At 40.7% G+C, this 20,831-nt stretch overlaps 1 gene segment (V, D, J or C); it reads right to left on the bottom strand.

The window, feature by feature from the left end:
• Positions 1–261: 261 nt before the first annotated feature.
• On the bottom strand, positions 262–7,569 carry LOC116884414. The segment is given in 2 exon segments: positions 262–575; positions 7,542–7,569. Coding segments are annotated over 2 exon segments (342 nt in total).
• Positions 7,570–20,831: the final 13,262 nt, after the last annotated feature.

Raw genomic sequence — 20,831 nt, 5'->3', positions numbered from 1 at the left:
TCATCTTTCTCTTCATTCATGTCACCTTTCCCTTATTCTTTAACTAAATAAATATTATGTCAGTGTATCTCACTCCTATGCAATCTACTCACTACAGAGTCTCTTGGAGAACTTGAAGGAAAGGATAGCTTAGAAATCTCACATGTAGATAAAGAAGGCACAGATATGTTTATAGGATGGTCTACAATCCACCTGTGGCTAAAGAAAGACCACACAAGTTACAGACAAAGGGTTTGTGAGTCACTTCCTCATATGTCTAAATCACTGTGTATCACTAAGATTAGCGTCACTGTATGATGAGGAACAGTAATAATCAGCCTCATCCTCAGCCAGGGTGCCACGGATTGTCAGAGTGGCTGTTGTCCCTGAGCTGGACCCAGAGAATCGATCGGAGATGCCCGAGGGCCGCTCACTATCTTTGTATATCAATGTCACAATGGACTGGTCTGGCTTTTGCTGATGCCAATAAGCATATTTTTTTGGTAATTCATCTCCAGAACAAGTGATTGAGACAGTATTTCCCAGAGTGACTGATGCTGAAGGTGGTTGGATCAGCTCATAGCTGGTCACAGAACCTGTAAGAAAGAGCACATAGAGAGGTCAATGCATAAAGTGTCATCCGCTGGATTACTGCCTGCTATCAAAATCAAGGGTGAGCTTGAGGTACGGGCTGAGAAATTTACCTGCATACAGACAGAGAAGAGGTAGAAGAAGAGACGCCCAGGACATGATGAAGATTCCTCTGATCTGAGTATCCTACAATCACTGCCCAGCTGATTCTCTGCAGGCTTCTTTTATAGCATCTGTAGTCTTTTGGTGAGGTAATAGGTCCTTATGCAAATTTATCCCATCCATAATGCTCCACAAGGAGGGTTAGGGAGGTGTGGACTTTAGTAGAACAGTGTCCTCTTTTATTAGGGTATTGCCTAATTCTTTTCTTATAAAGCGTGTTGCTTGGTAAGTATATAATCACACACTTTTGTAGATACCTTACAGTCTTTTTTTTTTAAATTTCAGATATGGTGACTGCTTCCTCCTATGATGCTCCCATTAGCAAAGTAGAGTACCAACTCTCATGAGAATTCATTTTATCCTTTTTTTTTGAGTGTTAACATGATCTATTCTAAGGCACACATTGAGAATCTAATTCACCAGTTGAATCTATTTCAACTAATAACTTTCATTTTCTGTTTGTTCTGGGAAGGTCCTTAGTGGTAGAGTTGTATGGAATTTGTCAAGATGGAAAGGACTTGTGTTTGACTCAGGGAAATACTCATTATCAGAGTTGTGATCTGAAGCAGCATGATAATTCACACCACCCTCAGAGTCTAAAGAGGCTCATTCTGTAACAGACAGTGTCCCTATCCTGGTCTGAGACTACATGTGAGCACAAGTGCTGGAGCCTGCCACAAGATGTTTGTAGCAAGTGGAAATGGAATAGTGGTTGATATTGAAAGAAAATGCTCAGGCAGGTGGAAAGCAAGAAGCTGTTGGACTGATTATAGAGTAGGAAAAATCATAAGCAGCCATTTTCTGTAAAAAGCACAGAGAACCCATGCTCTCACACTGAGTATCTATCTAGAGTGCTCAAACATCAGGGTGATTCTCCAGGGACTCCATGAAGAAGGTTGCCGAGGATGGTTGCTGGGACTAGGCTATTCTCATACATTTCTTTGCTGTTTCCCATATATCTGTCAGTGTTCTTTGGTTTTATAATATAAATCTGATGTCCAATTTAAGCACTACTGTTCAGATCATGGAATAGATTCCCTGGTTTAAAGTGTCTTTGACCTCCAGGGTTGCCATCTACAGAGAACCCTGGCTCGTCCTTACTGCAGCTCTGTCACCCCCTGCTGACCTTAGGACTCATAGCAGGAACATCTGTCTTAGTTGACTACAGCACACAAGAGTTAACAATGTGGGGTGAAAGGGGGAGGGATTCCAGTTTGATTCTACCAGGTGCACCCACACTGGCATGTTTAGTACAGGACAGTGAGGAGAGAGTCACATTGTTCAAGAAGGTGTGGCAGGGACAATCTCTGTGTGGACAATCACGTGTGAGACAATCAGGCACTAATCTCTGTGGTGCTGTGTTTTATCTCATGTTTAGTAGAAGGAACTTCATCTATAACTGAATTAAAAATATGAATTAGAAAATTACCAGAACTTAAATACATAAATCAATTCTAGATCCTAAGTTGTTTAAGCTAAAGTTAGAGCCATCTCAATGAGAACTGGTCAACAATTTTTGTGTCAATAACACCATCATTTACATCTGTTACTATCATTGCACATGCGCACAGTTCAGTCAGGAATTCCACATGTGTCTTTTCATAAAACCAGTATTTCCCTATTTTGCTATGTAAGCAGGCCTGCTCCTACCAAGGGGAAAACATACTCTCTCTGAATTCCTATCCCTGGATTCTCAAAGAAGAAATACCTTCCAGGGGTTTCCAGGTCCCCCTACCAAAGCCAGGTCCTGTAAAGGTACTATAATGGTTGCATACTAGAGTTTCAGAGTCCTGAAAAGACCTCGAAACTTGGGGTGGAGGATGGTATAAGCACCTGTAAATGTTGCATGCCTCAAGAGAAAGGAAACAGATTCTGAGGTCTGCAGGCAGTGGTGGCGGTACCCCAGATGTCTGCCTCTTAGACAGGCATTAAAGGAACTTAGTTCTGACTCATAGTCCCAAGAATTTGTGTCAGTTACACAAGTGAGCTGAACTGAAGACTTCTATTAATGTGCATCTATGATCTAGGCCAGGACTGCCTTTCAAGTTAACCAACACTGAAGAGGGAATAATTTATCTGTGTCCATAGAATTCAGAAGACGCATCCATAGTTTCAATGAGGAATAATAAATAAATTAATCACAAGTTAAATGGTCATTTTAATTACTATTTTGTTCAAATAATGAGTTATTTATTGTTTCTTTAGCTGCTTGTAAGCATAACAATAACAAATCAATGAAATATCATGTAGTAGGCATTTCAATATTACTTTATTATTTTTTGTGAATATTATACACAAGTGTCCCACGTGCGCCTTCTCGCTGGCAGGAAACACGCGGGTACATAGAAATCCTTGCTGTGACCAAACTTTATTTTAATCTTATGGAGGAAGCCTCGGCACGCCAACATGGCGCGCTTATATACACCCTAGTGCGGTGCATCCACACCTGATTGGTTGTTTACCCATGATCTCATAAGGCACGCCCCGGAGTGGGCAAAGACCTGGCACGAAGGCACTCTTGCACATGCGCACAGTTAACTTCCTGAAAGGGAGTCGGCTGGCGCTGCGAAGGCTAGCGCCATCTTGTAATGGCGGAGGCTATCCTGGCCTTCCATGTGGGGCGCAGTGGAAGCCAGCGCCATCTAGTGGTGGCGAATGTTATTGCGGCCCTCTAAATCTCCCCCTATTTATTTATTTTATAACAAATCATTTATTTTATAACAAATCATGATCACCCTATCGCATGCAATGAGGAAACCTCAGCGATGTGCAAGGGCTGATCAAAGGATCACTGAGTCTCTCTCATTCCAGTGCAATGGATCCACAGATCCATGGGGTGTAAGAGCAGAGAACTCAGATATTGAGAGAGAGTCTCTCTCCTCCCAGTGCAATGGATCCACAGATCCATGGGGTGCAGGAGCAGAGAACTCAGATACCGAATAATTCCTGAGCAAGATAACCAAATTCCAGGGGAGGCCCCTTGTACAATGGCCACAAGTGCTTGAGTGATAACGGCCTTGTCACGTTTCTGTTGAGATCTGAGTTTGCAAACCAACCATAGTATGAACACTAATCCACAGCATAGGGCTGCATCAAACAGAGCCACTCCAGCTGTTACCACCAAGGGCCGTAGTCAAGCCGCTCCTATAATAAAATTTAGAATTCCCAATTGTTAGCAACTACTCCAGAAAGTTCACCCACTGTACTTGTCTAACAATAGATTGGGGGAGGATAATTCCAGACACTGCAGACACAATGTCTGCAGCAGTAATGGCTGCTACAATAGCAGCGAAAGTGTCAAGGTCTTTTCTAGGACAGTTTAGGATCAGCCATTCTTCTCTGGAACAACCAGCAGGCAATGGAACCATTTCTGAGATCTGTACAACCAGGACAGAGTTCCCCAGTCCACAGCAGCTTTACGCAGGTGGCTTTCTTGTGAAGCTACAGTCTGTAAAATGACAACACCAGTTACCAGTTAAGGCAGCAAGAGTCACCAGGGAAATGAAGGGGGCAGCAACCGCTGGAGTCCAGTCTTCTCCAGCAAGCAGCAGTGTACAGAGGGTCAGAGAGCAGGCCACAGTGGGACAGGACACACGCAGCGGTAACACTGACTGCAGCAACGGCAAAATCTCTGTGATGACAAAAGGTGAAGGAGGATCTTCCATCTTCCTTTCAGGACAGAGGAATGACTCTAGGGACCCGAACCACGAGAGCTAAATCTTCATGTAACCAGGATCAGCAAGTCTCAGCAACCACCTCTGGCAGCTGGCATACTCTTGTAGCATCCTGTAGAAAAAACACAAACATTCCCTCTTCCCCATATAAAATATCTGGACAGGATCATGTCAATATGTGGATCTCTCTATTTCACCTAGGCAGAAGTATGCCTAGTTGTAGGGTGTCATAAACTTTGGCATCCAAATTTTAAAATTGAAATAAAAGGAGCATTATTTAGCATACAGGGATAACTCCCCCTTTTTATTTATTAAGATATAGTAAAGATATTATTTATTAAGGTAAGTCCTCGAGGATTAAATTGAGGACACTGAGCACTTGCATTTATAAATTGACTTGTATACCAAATTGTTGTCTCCAGCATTATTGTTTTGGATATATAAAGAATGAGATTTTTTGACTAAATGTTCTTATGTAAGGCCTACAATCTGTCTGGTATCATTGTCCTCCCTTGCTAAGGAGCCCAGGCAATCTAGTTTGAGTTCTTAAATGGCCTATAAAGGAACAGTATTTAGTGTTTTTAACCACTAAGCCATCTCTCCAGCACCTCACAAACTTTATTTACCTAAACATAAGCATTAATTAGAAATGTCAAATCTTGTAAACAAGATCCAGATTTAGTCGTACTGGAAATCCCTGAGCTGGCAGGGTGAGGCTGGGAGTTAAAAGTAAGCAAATGGAGTCTTCCTCTTTTCGTGAGGGTATGTTATCAACTCCATTACCATTTTCAAAGAGCTGGGTCTATGGTTTTGTTTAATTGTCTGAGCCAGAGCACTGAAAGGACAGTGAGTTGTCAGACAATTTACACTGAAATCACTCACTGATTTCATGTAGAAAACTTGTCTCTAGTAAAGCATTAAGTAATTGAAATCAATTGTAAACCACAAGCCACACATTGGCTATCAGTATATGAATTGAAAGCTTGATTTTTTTAACATTTTAAAAACAGTGGCTAAAGCATGGAATTTAATAATCTGTGCTGAAGCAGCAGAAACTCAAGAGAATAAACAAGTGATCCAATCATATATGTAGCCTTTTCATTAGATGAACCACCTATAAATACAGTAAGCACATTTCCTATGGGTTGTATGCACAAATGTACAGGAAATACAAAAACATGTAAAGAGTAAAATTATCAATTTTGCCTGAAAAATTTGTATAAGTAATAGGCCAAATATCAGTATTTCTAATAACCAATTAGCTGTTGTTTGGAATAAGATATGTTTTACCAGGTTTCTTTTCAAAATACTTCCATGACTCCAGTCCACAACTCTGTACTAACACACCTGAAGCTTTATCTCCAATGTGCATAACAAAGACCTAAGTCCTCTGGTAAGGTGAGGTACTTAGCCAATTAACATATCCTTAGTAGCTTAAAATTAGTTTCAAATATTCTTTTCTGGAGTAGTGTAACAGCTACTCCCCAAATATAAAAGCTCATTTTGAGAGCAAAGGTTTGTAGTAAAAATTTCCATATACATTGAAAGATTTAAGTTCTAACTTCTTACACTGGTGTTTTGACTATTATGTGATGGGAGGAGTTTCTTTTCTGGTCCAATCTCTTTGGAGTTCTGTAGGCTTCTTTTATGTTTCTGGGCATCTCTTTCTTTAGGTTAGGGAAGTTTTCTTCTATGATTTTGTTGAAGATATTTACTGGTCCTTTGAGCTGGGAGTCTTCACTCTCTTCTATATGTATTATCCTTAGGTTTGATCTTCTCATTGAGTCCTGGATTTCCTGTATGTTTTGGACCAGTAGCTTTTTCTGTTTTACATGTTCTTTGACTGTTGTGTCGATGATTTCTATGGAATCTCCTGCTCCTGAGATTCTCTCTTCTATCTCTTGTATTCTGTTGGTGATGCTTGTATCTGCAGCTCCTTGTCTCTTCCTTTGGTTTCTATATCCAGGGTTGTTTCCCTTTGTGCTTTCTTTATTACTTCTATTTCCATTTTTAATTCCTTCACCTGTTTGATTGTGTTTTCTTGGAATTCTTTCAGGGATTTTTGTGATTCCTCTCTATAGGCTTCTACTTGTTTATTTATGTCTTCCTGCGTTTCTCTAAGGGAGTTTTTTATGTCTTTCTTGAAGTCCTCCATCATCATGATCAAATGTGATTTTAAATCTAGATCTTGCTTTTCTGGTGTGTTTGGATATTCAGTGTTTGCTTTGATGGGAGAATTGGGCTCCGATGATGCCACGTAGTCTTGGTTTCTGTTGCTTGGGTTCTTGCACTTGCCTCTTGCCCTCAGGTTGTCTCTGGTATTACCTTGTTCTGCTATTTCTGACAGTGGCTAGACTGTCCTATAAGCCTGTGTGTCAGGAGTGCTGTAGACCTGTTTTCCTGTTTTCTTTCAGCCAGTTGTGGGAACAGAGTGTTCTGCTTTCGGGCGTGTAGTCTTTCCTGCCTACTGGTCTTCAGTTATTCCTGTGGGACTCTGTCCTGAGTCCACCAGGCAGGTTGCTTGGAGCAGAAAAGTTGGTCTTACCTGTGGTCCTGCAGCTCAATTTGCTCATGGGGGGCTGCTTTTGAGCTCCCAGTGAGGGCAGCAACCAAGAGGGCCTGCGCCTCCTTTCCCCAGAACCCCCATGCACCGGGGTCCCAGATAGAATTAGGTTTTTCCTCTGGAGTCAGAAATGTGGGCAGAGTGTAGTCTCTTCTGGCCTCCCAGGCCTGTCTGCCCCTCTGAAAGTTTAGCTTTCCCTCCTACAGGATTTGGGTTCAGAATGCTGTTGATTGGTCCCTTCACATCTGGGCAGTGTCTGGACTGCTGGGGACCTGCTGCTCCAGTGCCCCTGTCTTTCGGTTCCCATAGGCCCTATGCAGTTTCCTCTTGGGCCATGGATATGGGCAGGGGTGGGCAATATTTGTGGTCTCTCCAGCTCTGTAGTCTCAGGAGTGCCCACCTGTCCTGGCGGTGAGCTCTCTCTCTCTCATGGGGTTTGGGAGCAGGGAGCTGAGATCATCAAGGTTCGGGCTCCAGATAAAAACTGGAAGTGTCAGGTCCCAGAGGGATTTTGCCTCCGTGTGTCCTGAGTCCACCAGGCAAGTTGCTTGGAGCAGAAAAGTTGGTCTTACCTGTGGTCCCGTGGCTCAATTTGCTCATGGTGGAGCGCTGCTTTTGAGCTCCCAGTGAGGGCAGCAACCAGGAGGGCTTGCACCACCTTTTCCCAGAGCCCCCATGCACCGGGGTCCCAGATGGAATTAGGTGTTTTCCTCTGGAGTCAGAAATGTGGGCAGAGCATAGTCTCTTCTGGCTTCCCAGGCCTGTCTACCTCTCTGAAGGCTTAGCTTTCCCTCCCATGGGATTTGGGTGCAGGGAACTATTGATTGTTCCCTTCAGGTCCGTGTGGTGTCTGGACCACTGGGGACCTGCTGCTCCAGTGCACCTGTCTTCCGGTTCCCAGAGGCCGTATACAGTTTCCTCTTGGGCCAGGGATGTGGGCAGGGGTGGGCAGTATTGATGGTCTCTCCCACTCTGCAGTCTCAGGAGTGCCCACCTCTCTGGGGGGTGAGCTCTCTGTCCCACGGGGTTTGGGAGCAGGGACCTGTGGGCTGAGATCAGCAAGGTTCGGGCTCCAGCTAAAAACCGGAAGTGTGATGTCAGCTTTCTTGATGTCCCTCATTTTACTTTTTGTGTTGTAGTGTAATTTTTTCCTTTCTATTTTAAATTTTATTTTTTTTGGATATTTTATGTATTCATATTTCAAATGTTATACCCCTTTCCTCCTCTTTTATACCTGCTCCCTTCTACACACACTTCTATTAGGATGCTCCCACAGCTACCCACCCACTCCAACCTCAACACCCTGGCATTACTCTACATTGGGGAAAGAAGCCTTACCAGGACAAAGGCCTTTTTCTCCAATTGATGTTGGACAATGCCATCCTCTGCTACATATGTGGCTGGAGTTGTGGGTCCATCCATGTGTACTCATTTCTTGGTGGTTTAGTACCTGGGAGCTCTGGTGGGTCTGGTTGGTTGATATTGTTGTTCTTCCAATGGTGTTGCAAACCTCTTCAGTTCCTTCAGTCTTTTCTCTAACTTCTCCATTGGGATCCCCTTGTTCAATCAAATGGTTAGGTGCAAACATCCTCATCTGTATCAGTAGGTTTCTGTCAGAGCCTCTCAGGAGACACCCATATCTGGCTTCTGTCAGCAAGCACTTTTTGGTATCAGCAATAATGACTAGGTTTGGTGGCTGCATTTGGGATGGATCAGTAGATGGGTCAGCCTCTGGATGACCTTTTCTTCAGTCCCTCATCCACTCTTAGTCCCTGCATTTCCTCCTGTGAGTATTTTGTATTCCATTGTATTAATATTCATATGATTTGTGAATTTTTTCTTAGGTATTCCATGCTTTTTGGTTCATATCCACTTATAAATGAATGCATCCTATGGGTGTTCTGTTGTGAGTGGGTTACCTCAGGCAGGATGATATTTTCTAGTTCTATCTATTTACTTAAGAATTTCATGCAGTCACTGTTTTTAATAGCTGAGTAGTACTCTGTTGTGTAAATGTATTAATTTTTCTGTATCCATTCTTGTTAAATGACATCCTATTGAAAGTCTCCTTTGCCACACAAAAGTTTTGCGATTTTGTGAGGTCCCATTTGTCAATTCTTGATCTTAGAGCATAAGCCATTGAAGTTTTGTTTAGAAAAAGTTTCCCGGTGCCAATGAGTTCAATGCTCTTTCCCACTAACTTCTATCAGATTGAGTGTATCTGGTTTTATGTTTGAGGCCTTTGATCCACTTGGTCTTGAGATTTGTGCATGGTGAAAAATATGGATATACTTTCATTTTTCTACATACAAATAGTCATCTAGACCAGTACCATTTATTGAAGGTGCTTTCTTTTCTACATTGTATGTTTTTGGCTTCTTTGCCAAAGATCAGGTGTATATGTGTGGTTTTATTTCTAGGACTTCAATTATATTCCATTGATCATTCTGTCTCTCTCTGTACCAATACCATTCAGTTTTTATCACTATTGCTCTGTAGTAGAGCTTGAGATCAGGGATGATGATTCCCCCAGTTGATCATTTATTAAGCTTTCTTTTCTGGGTCTTTTGCCTTTCCAGATAAAACCGAGAATTGCTCTTTCTATGTCCTTTAATAGCTGTGTTGGGATTTTGATGGGCATTGTATTAGATAGAAATTCTTCTGGATAGAAAGTATCTTCCGGTTCCCTGATGTCACATACTGATGATACTTGGTCTTCATTATTTAGTCTTGAGTAAAATTATAAGAGAAAAATTGAGCCACACATATCTCACAACAATGATGATGAGTTAGGAGAAGGAAAAGTAAACACACGAGGTCATTTGTGATGATACCCTAAACTGGGGTATTGATACAATCTTGACTTCCACCTTGGTTTCTTTATCTTCAACGAATCATTAAAGAAAGATTTTTTGTGAAGGCCATGTTGCAGAGATGGCGCATAGCTGCTCATAATTGCTCATATCACTAAAAGAACCTCTTCATTGGATGTGTTTAATTTGACTGAGATGCCTTTATATCTACTATTCTAGAATTCTCTGTTCAACATACTGTTCTGACGTACATCCTAGGACTTCAGAAGCAATGCCTAGTTGACCTCCCAAAGGAAGTAATTTACAGCACTTTCCTAATGTAGGCTCACACATACAAATAAGGAAATGGAACTTGATGGATATCTTATTCATTTTCTCTTCACTCATGTCAACTTTACCTTATTATTCTTTAACTAAATAAACATTATATCAGTGTATCCAAAACCTATGCAATCTACTTACTACATAGTATCCTGGAGAACTGGAAGGAAAGGATAGCTTAGAAATCTCATATGTAGATAAAGTAGGCACAGATATGTTTAGAGGTTGATCAATGGTCCACCTGTGGTTAAAGAAAGACCATGCAAGTTGTAGACAAAGGGTTTGTGAGTCACTTCCCCATATGTCTAAATCACTGTGGAAGATTATCATCACTATATGTTGAGTGACAGTAATAATCAGCCTCATCCTCATCCTGGGCATCACGGATTGTCAGAGTGGCTGTTGTCCCTGAGCTGGACCCAGAGAATCGGTCAGAGATGCCCGAGGGCCGCTTGCTATCCTCATATATCACTGTCACAATAGAATGGTCTGGCTTTTGTTGATGCCAATAAGCATAGTTTTTTGGTAATTCATCTCCAACACAAGTGATTGAGACAGTATTTCCCAGAGTGACTGATGCTGAAGGTGGTTGGCTCAGCTCATAGCTGGTCACAGAACCTGTAAGAAAGAGCACATAAAGAGGTCAATGCATAAAGTGTCATCCGCTGAATTTCTGCCTGAAATCAAAATCTAGGGTGAGCTTGAGGTGAGGGCTGAGAAATTCACCTGCATACAGAGAGAGAAGAGGTAGGAGATAGGCCAAGGCCATGATGAAGATGCCTCTGAGCTCAGTGTCCTACAATCACTGCCCAGCTGATTCTCTGCAGGCTTCTTTTATCGCATCTGTAGTCTTTTGGTGAGGTAACAGGTAGTTATGCAAATTTATTCCATCCACAATGCTCTACAAGGAGGGTTAGGGAGGTGTGGACTTTACTAGAACAGTGTCCTTTTTCATTAGGGTATTGCCTAATTCTTTTCTTATAAAGCATATTGCTTGGTAAATACATAATCACATGCTTTTGTACACTTTTTACAGTCTTTTTTAAATTTCAGATAAGGTGACTGCTTCCTCATATGATGCCCCCATTACCAAAATAGAGTACTAAGTCTCATGAGGATTCATTTTGTCCTTTTTTTTTCAGTGTTAACACAATCTATTTTAAGGCACACATTGAGAATCTACTTCCCCAGACCGACTCAACAAATACCTTTCAGTTTTTCTTTGTTCTCTGAAGGTCCTTAGAGGTAGAGTTGTATAGACTTTGTCCAGTTGGAAAGGACTTGTGTCTGACTCAGGGAAATACTCATTATCAGAGTTGTGATCTGAAGCAGCATGAGAGTTGGCACTATTCTTCAGATTCTAAAGAGGCTCATTCTGGAACAGACAGTGTCCCTATCCTGGCCTGAGACTACATGTGAGTACAAATGCTGGAGCCTGCCATAAGATGTTTGTAGCAAGTGGAAATGGAATAGTGGTTGAGATTTAAAGAAAATGCTCAGGCAGGTGGAAAGCAAGGAACTGTTGGACTGACTATAAAATAGGAAAAATCATAAGCAGCCATTTTCTGTAAAAAGCAGAGAACCCATGCTCTCACACTGAGTATCTATCTAGAGTGCTCAAACATCAGGGTGATTCTCCAGGGACTCCATGAAGAAGGTTGCCCAGGATGGTTGCTGGGACGAGGCTACTCTCAAACATTTCTTTGTTGTTTCCCATCTATCTGTCAGTGTTATTTGGTTTTAAATATAAGTCTGATACAATTTAAGCACTACCGTTCAGACCATGGAATAGATTCTCTGGTTTGAAGTGTCTTTGAGCTCCAGGGTTGCCATCGACCAAGAACCCTGGCTCATCTTTACTGCAGCTCTGTCACCCCCTGCTGACCTTAGGACTCATAGCAGGAACATCTGTCTTAGTTGACCACAGCACACAAGAGTTAACAGTGGGGGAGAAGGGGGAGGGATTCTAATTTGATTCTACCAGGTGTACCCACACTAGCATGTTTAGTACAGGACAGTGAAGAGAGAGTCACGTTCAAGGAGTTGTGTCAGGGACAATCTCTGTGTGGACAATCAGGTGTGGGACAATCAGGCACTAATGTCTGTGGTGCTGTGTTTTACCACTTGTTTAGTGGAAGTAACTTCATCTATAAGTGAATTAAAAATATGAATTAGAAAATTACCTGAACTTGAATACATAAATCAATTCTAGATCTTAAGTTGTTTAAGCTAAAGTTAGAGCCCTCTCAACGAGAACTGATCAACAATTTTTGTGTCCAAATAACACCATCATTTACATGTGTTACTATTGTTGTTTTATCATATATTTCATAGTTCAGCCAGGAATTCCTCATGTGTCTTTTCATAAAACCAGTATTTTGCTATGTAAGGAGGCTTGCTTCTACCAAAGAGAAAACATACTCTCTTTGAATTCCTATCCCTGGATTCTCAAAGAAGAAATACCTTCCAGGGGCTTCCAGGTCCCCCTACCAGTCTAGGTCCTGTAAGGGTAGTATAATGGTTGCTTCTTTTTTTTACTGTAGCATACTAGAGTTTCAGAGTCCTGAAAAGACCTAGAAACTTGGGGTAGAGGATGGTATAAACACCTGTAAATGTTGCATGCTCCATGACAAATGAAACAGATTCTGATGTCTGCAGGCAGGGGTGTGTGTACCCCAGATGTCTGCCTCTTAGCAGGCATTAAAGGAACCCAGTTCTGATTCCTATTCCCAAGGATTTGTGTCAGTTAGACAAGTGAGTTGAACTGAAGACTACTATTAATGTGCATCTATGATCTAGGCCAGGAATGGCTTCAAAGTTGACCAACACTGAAGAGGGAATAATTTAACTGTGGCCTTAGAATTCAAAAGACGCATCCATAGTTTCAATGAGGAATAATGAATAAATTTACCACAAATTAAATGGTCATTTTAATTACTATTTTTGTTCAAATAATGAGTCATTGATTGTTTCTTTAGTTGCATATAAGCATAACAGTAGTAAATCAATAAGTAATAATGCAATAGGCATTTCAATATTACTTTATCATTTTTGTAAATATTATATATAAGCATATTTATACTATTTTACCTTAATTTCTTCCCCCTTAACTTTTAATTTCCCTGGCTCCTTAAATTGATGACCTCTTTTATAACTATTGCTATATACACACATATATTTATAAAACCTTTTGAGTCTATTAAGTGTTGCCCTATAGTTTAATTTATTTTCTTCCTTTCCTTCCTCCAAATACTCCCAGATAACACTCTCTGATCTCCTTCAACTTCATCTCTTTCTTCTTCTTACTCTTCTTCTTTTGCTAATTGTTATTTCCTGCATATTTATAAATACATTTATATCCCTCAATATAACTTGTTCAATTTGTATATTACTAATGGTATATGCATTTTTAGAGGTTAAAATTTGGCTGGACAATTAGGTGTTGTGCTCTTTACTCAAGAAGACCACCTTTCACGCTCCTAACTATCTTTAGTTGCTAATACTTCTCTTTGTAGTATTCAGATCCTCATGGGTTATTTCCCATACAGTTTGGCAAATCTACTGGTATTGTTCTTGTTCAGATCACATTTATGATATCATGTTGTTGATACTTTATGGGAGGATCTTTTGATATTTCTAAGAGACACAGTTTCACATCAATTTTTCTGATATTCTTATCTTATAATCTGTCTAACTTGCCTCCCATAATGTTCTTTGAACTTTAAGTGAGGAAGTGACTTATACATGTTGCCACTAGGGGTGCAATCCATGAATCTGTATTTTGACTGGACGTGATATTTTGTAGTGGTCTTTCCCTCTTGTAAAGATAATTTTCCTTGATGAGGGAAGAAGTTTACATTCATCTGTGGGCATACAGATAAATGTTGATAAATTGTTGTTAAGGATTATACTGGGTTAGTAAATTTGTGGCTACATATTCTCCTCTAACAATGATTCACCAGCCCTAAGTTCTTAGCCTAGTTTCCAGTACCAGGCATAGACTATCATTTATTGAATAGGTTTGAAATGCAATTAGAGCGATATTGGTTACTCCCAATGTATATGTTCCACTACAGCATCCATAGGGTTATTGTGACCTGCTGGTCTTGATGTAGTTCTTCAGAGTCATAGCTGCATCAGACTGTTGGTTGTATCACTCCTTTGAAAGTCTGTATGTCACCTTTTGGTTGGATCATGAATTTTTTTTTTTTACTTTTTTTTTATTAACTTGAGTATTTCTTATGTACATTTCGAGTGTTATTCCCTTTCCCAGTTTCCAGGCAAACATCCCCTTCCCTCCCCCCCTTCCTTATGGGTGTTCCTCTCCCCACCCTGCCCCCATTGACGCCCTCCCCTCAACAGTCTAGTTCACTGGGGGTTCAGTCTTAGCAGGACCCAGGGCTTCCACTTCGACTGGTGCTCTTACTAGGATATTCATTGCTACCTATGAGGTCAGAGTCCAAGGTCAGTCCATGTATAGTCTTTAGGTAGTGGCTTAGTCCCTGGAAACTCTGGTTGCTTGGTATTGTTGTACATATGGGGTCTCGAGCCCCTTCAAGCTCTTCCAGTTCTTTCTCTGATTCCTTCAACAGGGGTCCTATTCTCAGTTCAGTGGTTTGCTGCTGGCATTTGCCTCTGTATTTGCTGTATTCTGGCTGTGTCTCTCAGGAGCGATCTACATCCGGCTCCTGTTGGCCTGCACTTCATTGCTTCATCCACCTTGTCTAATTGGGTGGCTGTATATGTATGGGCCACATGTGGGGCAGGCTCTGAATGGGTGTTCCTTCAGTCTCTGTTTTAATCTTTGCCTCTCTCTTCCCTGCCAAGGGTATTCTTGTTCCCCTTTTAAAGAAGGAGTGAAGCATTCACATTTTGATCATCTGTCTTGAGTTTCATTTGTTCTAGGCATCTAGGGTAATTCAAGCATTTGGGCTAATAGCCACTTATCAGTGAGTGCATACCATGTGTCTTTCTGTGATTGGGTTAGCTCACTCAGGATGATATTTTCCAGTTCCAACCATTTGCCTCTGAATTTCATAAAAGTCATTGTTTTTGATAGCTGAGTAATATTCCATTGTGTAGATGTACCACATTTTCTGTATCCATTCCTCTGTTGAAGGGCATCTGGGTTCTTTCCAGCTTCTGGCTATTATAAATAAGGCTGTTATGAACATAGTGGAGCACGTGTCTTTTTTATATGTTGGGGCATCTTTTGGGTATATGCCCAAGAGAGGTATAGCTGGATCCTCAGGCAGTTCAATGTCCAATTTTCTGAGGAACCTCCAGACTGATTTCCAGAATGGTTGTATCAGTCTGCAACCCCACCAACAGTGGAGGAGTGTTCCTCTTTCTCTGCATCCTCTCCAGCATTTGCTGTCACCTGAGTTTTTGATCTTAGCCATTCTCACTGGTGTGAGGTGAAATCTCAGGGTTGTTTTGATTTGCATTTCCCTGATGACTAAAGATGTTGTACATTTCTTTAGGTGTTTCTCAGCCATTCGGCATTCCTCAGCTGTGAATTCTTTGTTTAGCTCTGAACCCCATTTTTTAATAGGGTTATTTGTCTCCCTGCGGTCTAACTTCTTGAGTTCTTTGTATATTTTTGATATAAGGCCTCTATCTGTTGTAGGATTGGTAAAGATCTTTTCCCAATGTGTTGGTTGCCGTTTGTCCTAACCACAGTGTCCTTTGCCTTACAGAAGCTTTTGCAGTTTTATGAGATCCCATTTGTCGATTCTTGATCTTAGAGCATAAGCCATTGGTGTTTTGTTCAGGAAATTTTTTCCAGTGCCCATGTGTTCCAGATGCTTCCCTAGTTTTTCTTCTATTAGTTTGAGTGTGTCTGGTTTGATATGGAGGTCCTTGATCCACTTGGACTTAAGCTTTGTACAGGGTGATAAGCATGGATCGATCTGCATTCTTCTACATGTTGACCTCCAGTTGGACCAGCACCATTTGCTGAAAATGCTATCTTTTTTCCATTTGATGGTTTTGGCTCCTTTGTCATAAATCAAGTGCCCATAGGTGTGTGGGTTCATTTCTGGGACTTCAATTCTATTCCATTGGTCTATCTGTCTGTCTCTGTACGAATACCATGCAGTTTTTATCACTATTGCTCTGTAATACTGCTTGAGATCAGGGATAGTGATTCCCCCTGAAGTCCTTTTATTGTTGAGGATAGTTTTAGCTATCCTGGGTTTTTTGTTATTTCCGATGAATTTGCAAATTGTTCTGTCTAACTCTTTGAAGAATTGGATTGGTATTTTGATGGGGATTGCATTGAATCTGTAGATCGCTTTTGGTAAAATGGCCATTTTTACTATATTAATCCTGCCAATCCATGAGCATGGGAGATCTCTCCACCTTCTGAGGTCTTCTTCAATTTCTTTCTTCAGTGTCTTGAAGTTCTTATTGTACAAATCTTTTACTTGCTTGGTTAAAGTCACATCGAGGTACTTTATATTATTTGGGTCTATTATGAAGGGTGTCGTTTCCCTATATTCTTTCTCGGCTTGTTTCTCTTTTGTGTAGAGGAAGGCTACTGATTTATTGAGTTAATTTTATACCCAGCCACTTTGCTGAAGTTGTTTATCAGCTTTAGTAGTTCTCTGGTGGAACTTTTGGGATCACTTAAATATACTATCATATCATCTGCAAATAGTGATATTTTGACTTCTTCTTTTCTGATCTGTATCTCCTTGATCTCCTTTTGTTGCTCTGGCTAGAACTTCAAGAACTATATTGAATAAGTAGGGAGAGAGTGGGCAGCCTTGTCTAGTCCCTGATTTTAGTGGGATTGCTTCAAGTTTCTCTCCATTTAGTTTAATGTTAGCCACTGGTTTGCTGTATATGGCTTTTACTATGTTTAGGTATGCGCCTTGAATTCCTATTCTTTCCAGGACTTTTATCATGAAGGGGTGTTGAATTTTGTCAAATGCTTTCTCAGCATCTAATGAAATGATCATGTGGTTTTGTTCTTTCAGTTTGTTTATATAATGGATCTCGTTGATGGTTTTCCGTATATTAAACCATCCCTGCATGCCTGGGATGAAGCCTACTTGATCATGGTGGATGATTGTTTTGATGTGCTCTTGGATTCGGTTTGCCAGAATTTTATTGAGTATTTTTACGTCGATATTCATAAGGGAAATTGGTCTGAAGTTCTCTTTCTTTGTTGGGTCTTTGTGTGGTTTAGGTATAAGAGTAATTGTGGCTTCATAGAAGGAATTCGGTAGTGCTCCATCTGTTTCAATTTTGCGGAATAGTTTGGATAATATTTGTATGAGGTCTTCTATGAAGGTCTGATAGAATTCTGCACTAAACCCGTCTGGACCTGGGCTCTTTTTGGTTGGGAGACCTTTAATGACTGCTTCTATTTCCATAGGAGTTATGGGGTTGTTTAACTGGTTTATCTGTTCCTGATTTAACTTCGGTACCTGGTATCTGTCTAGGAAATTGTCGTTTTCCTTCAGATTTTCAAGTTTTGATGATTTTTTGAATTTCCTCTGTATCTGTAGTTATGTCTCCCTTTTCATTTCTGATTTTGTTCATTTTGACACACTCTCTGTGTCCTCTCGTTAGTCTGGCTAAGGGTTTATCTATCTTGTTGATTTTCTCAAAGAACCAAGTTTTGGTTCTGTTGATTCTTTCTATGGTCCTTTTTGTTTCTACTTGGTTGATTTCAGCTCTGAGTTTCATTATTTCCTGCCTTCTACTCCTCCTGGGTGTATTTGCTTCTTTTTGTTCTAGAGCTTTTAGGTGTGCTGTCAAGCTGGTGACATATGCTCTCTCCTGTTTCTTTCTGCAGGCACTCAGCACTATGAGTTTTCCTCTTAGCACAGCTTTCATTGTGTCCCATAAGTTTGGGTATGTTGTACCTTCATTTTCATTAAATTCTAAAAAGTTTTTAATTTCTTTGTTTATTTCTTCCTTGACCAGGTTATCATTGAGTAGAGCATTGTTCAGTTTCCACGTATATGTGGGGATTCTTCCCTTATTGTTATTGAAGACCAGTTTTAGGCCGTGGTGGTCTGATAGCATGCATGGGATTATTTCTATCTTTCTGTACCTGTTGAGGCCCGTTTTTTGACCAAATATATGGTCAATTTTGGAGAAAGTACCATGAGGAGCTGAGAAGAAATTATATCCTTTTGCTTTAGGATAGAATGTTCTATAAATATCTGTTAAGTTCATTTGGCTCATGACTTCTCTTAGTCTGTCTACGTCTCTGTTTAATTTCTGTTTCCATGATCTGTCCATTGATGAGAGTGGGGTGTTGAAATCTCCTACTATTATTGTGTGAGGTGCAATGTGTGTTTTGAGCTTTAGTAAGGTTTCTTTTACGTATGTAGGTGCCCTTGTATTTGGGGCATAGATATTTAGGATTGATAGTTCATCTTGGTGGATTTTTCCTTTGATGAATACGAAGTGTCCTTCCTTATCTTTTTTGATGACTTTTTGTTGAAAATTGATTTTATTTGATATTAGAATGGCTACTCCAGCTTGCTTCTTCTGACCATTTGCTTGGAAAGTTGTTTTCCAGCCTTTCACTCTGAGGTAGTGTCTGTCTTTGTCTCTGAGGTGTGTTTCCTGTAGGCAGCAGAATGCAGGGTCCTCGTTGCATATCCAGTTTGTTAATCTATGTCTTTTTATTGGGGAGTTGAGGCCATTGATGTTGAGAGATATTAAGGAATAGTGATTATTGCTTCCTGTTATATTCATATTTGGATATGAGGTTATGTTTGTGTGCTTTTCTTCTCTTTGTTTTGTTGCCAAGATGATTAGTTTCTTGCTTCTTCTAGGATATAGCTTGCCTCCTTATGTTGGTCGTTACCATTTATTATCCTTTGTAGTGCTGGATTTGTAGAAAGATATTGTGTAAATTTGGTTTTGTCATGGAATATCTTGGTTTCTTCATCTATGTTAATTCGGAGTTTTGCAGGATACAGTAACCTGGGCTGGCATTTGTGTTCTCTTAGGGTCTGTATGACATCTGTCCAGGATCTTCTGGCCTTCATAGTTTCTGGCGAAAAGTCTGGTGTGACTCTGATAGGTCTGCCTTTATATGTTACTTGACCTTTTTCCCTTACTGCTTTTAATATTCTTTCTTTATTTTGTGCGTTTGGTGTTTTGACCATTATGTGACGGGAGGTGTTTCTTTTCTAATCCAATCTATTTGGAGTTCTGTAGGCTTCTTGTATGCCTATGGGTATCTCTTTTTTTAGGTTAGGGAAGTTTTCTTCTATGATTTTGTTGAAGATATTTACTGGTCCTTTGAGCTGGGAGTCTTCACTCTCTTCTATACCTATTTTCCTTAGGTTTGATCTTCTCATTGAGTCCTGGATTTCCTGTATGTTGTGGACCAGTAGCTTTTTCCGCTTTACATTATCCTTGACAGTTGAGTCAATGATTTCTATGGAATCTTCTGCTCCTGAGATTCTCTCTTCCATCTCTTGTATTCTGTTGGCGAAGCTTGTATCTACAGCTCCTTGTCTCTTCTTTTGGTTTTCTATATCCAGGGTTGTTTCCATGTGTTCTTTCTTGATTGCTTCTATTTCCATTTTTAATTCCTTCAACTGTTTGATTGTGTTTTCCTGGAATTCTTTCGGGGATTTTTGCGATTCCTCTCTGTAGGCTTCTACTTGTTTATTAATGTTTTCCTGTGTTTCTCTAAGGAGTTCTTCACGTCTTTCTTGAAGTCCTCCAGCATCATGATCAAATATGATTTTGAAACTTGATCTTGCTTTTCTGGTGTGTTTGGATATTCCATGTTTGTTTTGATGGGAGAATTGGGCTCCGATGATGCCATGTAGTCTTGTTTTCTGTTGCTTGGGTTCCTGCGCTTGCCTCTTGCCATCAGATTATCTCTAGTGTTACTTTGTTCTGCTATTTCTGACAGTGGCTAGACTGTCCTATAAGCCTGTGTGTCAGGAGTGCTGTAGACCTGTTTTCCTGTTTTCTTTCAGTCAGTTATGGGGACAGAGTGTTCTGCTTTCGGGCGTGTAGATTTTCCTCTCTACAGGTCTTCAGCTGTTCCTGTGGGCCTGTGTCTTGAGTTCACCAGGCAGGTCTCTTGCAGCAGAAAAGTTGGTCTTACCTGTGGTCCCAAGGCTCAAGTTCACTCTCGGGGTTCTGCCCACGAGCTCTCTGCGGTGGCAGCAACCAGGAAGATCTGCACCGCCGTTTCCGGAAGCTTCTGTGCACCAGGGTTCCAGATGGCGTTTGGTGTTTTCCTCTGGCGTCCAAGATGTGTGCAGAGTGCAGTCTCTTCTGGTTTCCCAGGCGTGTCTGCCTCTCTGATGGTTTAGCTCTCCCTCCCACAGGATTTGGGTGCAGAGAACTGTGGATCATGAATTTTTGCCATCAGAGAAGGGGAAGTTAGATCAGTGCTAGCTTGGAACCTCTGCAACCTCTGGAACCTGTTTTGCAGTGCATAATGTCCTCAGTTGTGGTCTTACACTTCTGTAGTTTAACCAAGGACAATAGCAATTAACTCTATATTTAGGGAGTCTTTCGGGAATCGTGACTGACAACTCAAAAGAGCACTTTTCATTTGTAGTATTGGAATTTTCGCATTATTTTGAGAGTTTTCTATTCAGAACTATAGTCCATTTTATTATATGATCCTTTGGTTTTCAAATTCTTCACATATTCTGAATGTGAATCATCTGTCAGGAGTATAGCTGGTGAATATTCTCTTCAAATCTGTACGCTTATTTTTCACTTAGT

Source organism: Rattus rattus, chromosome 15 (genome assembly GCF_011064425.1).
Source record: "Rattus rattus isolate New Zealand chromosome 15, Rrattus_CSIRO_v1, whole genome shotgun sequence".
Classification (NCBI taxonomy): domain Eukaryota; kingdom Metazoa; phylum Chordata; class Mammalia; order Rodentia; family Muridae; genus Rattus; species Rattus rattus.
Note: the sequence above shows the minus strand (reverse complement) of the source record. Positions and strands in the feature narration are given on the sequence as shown.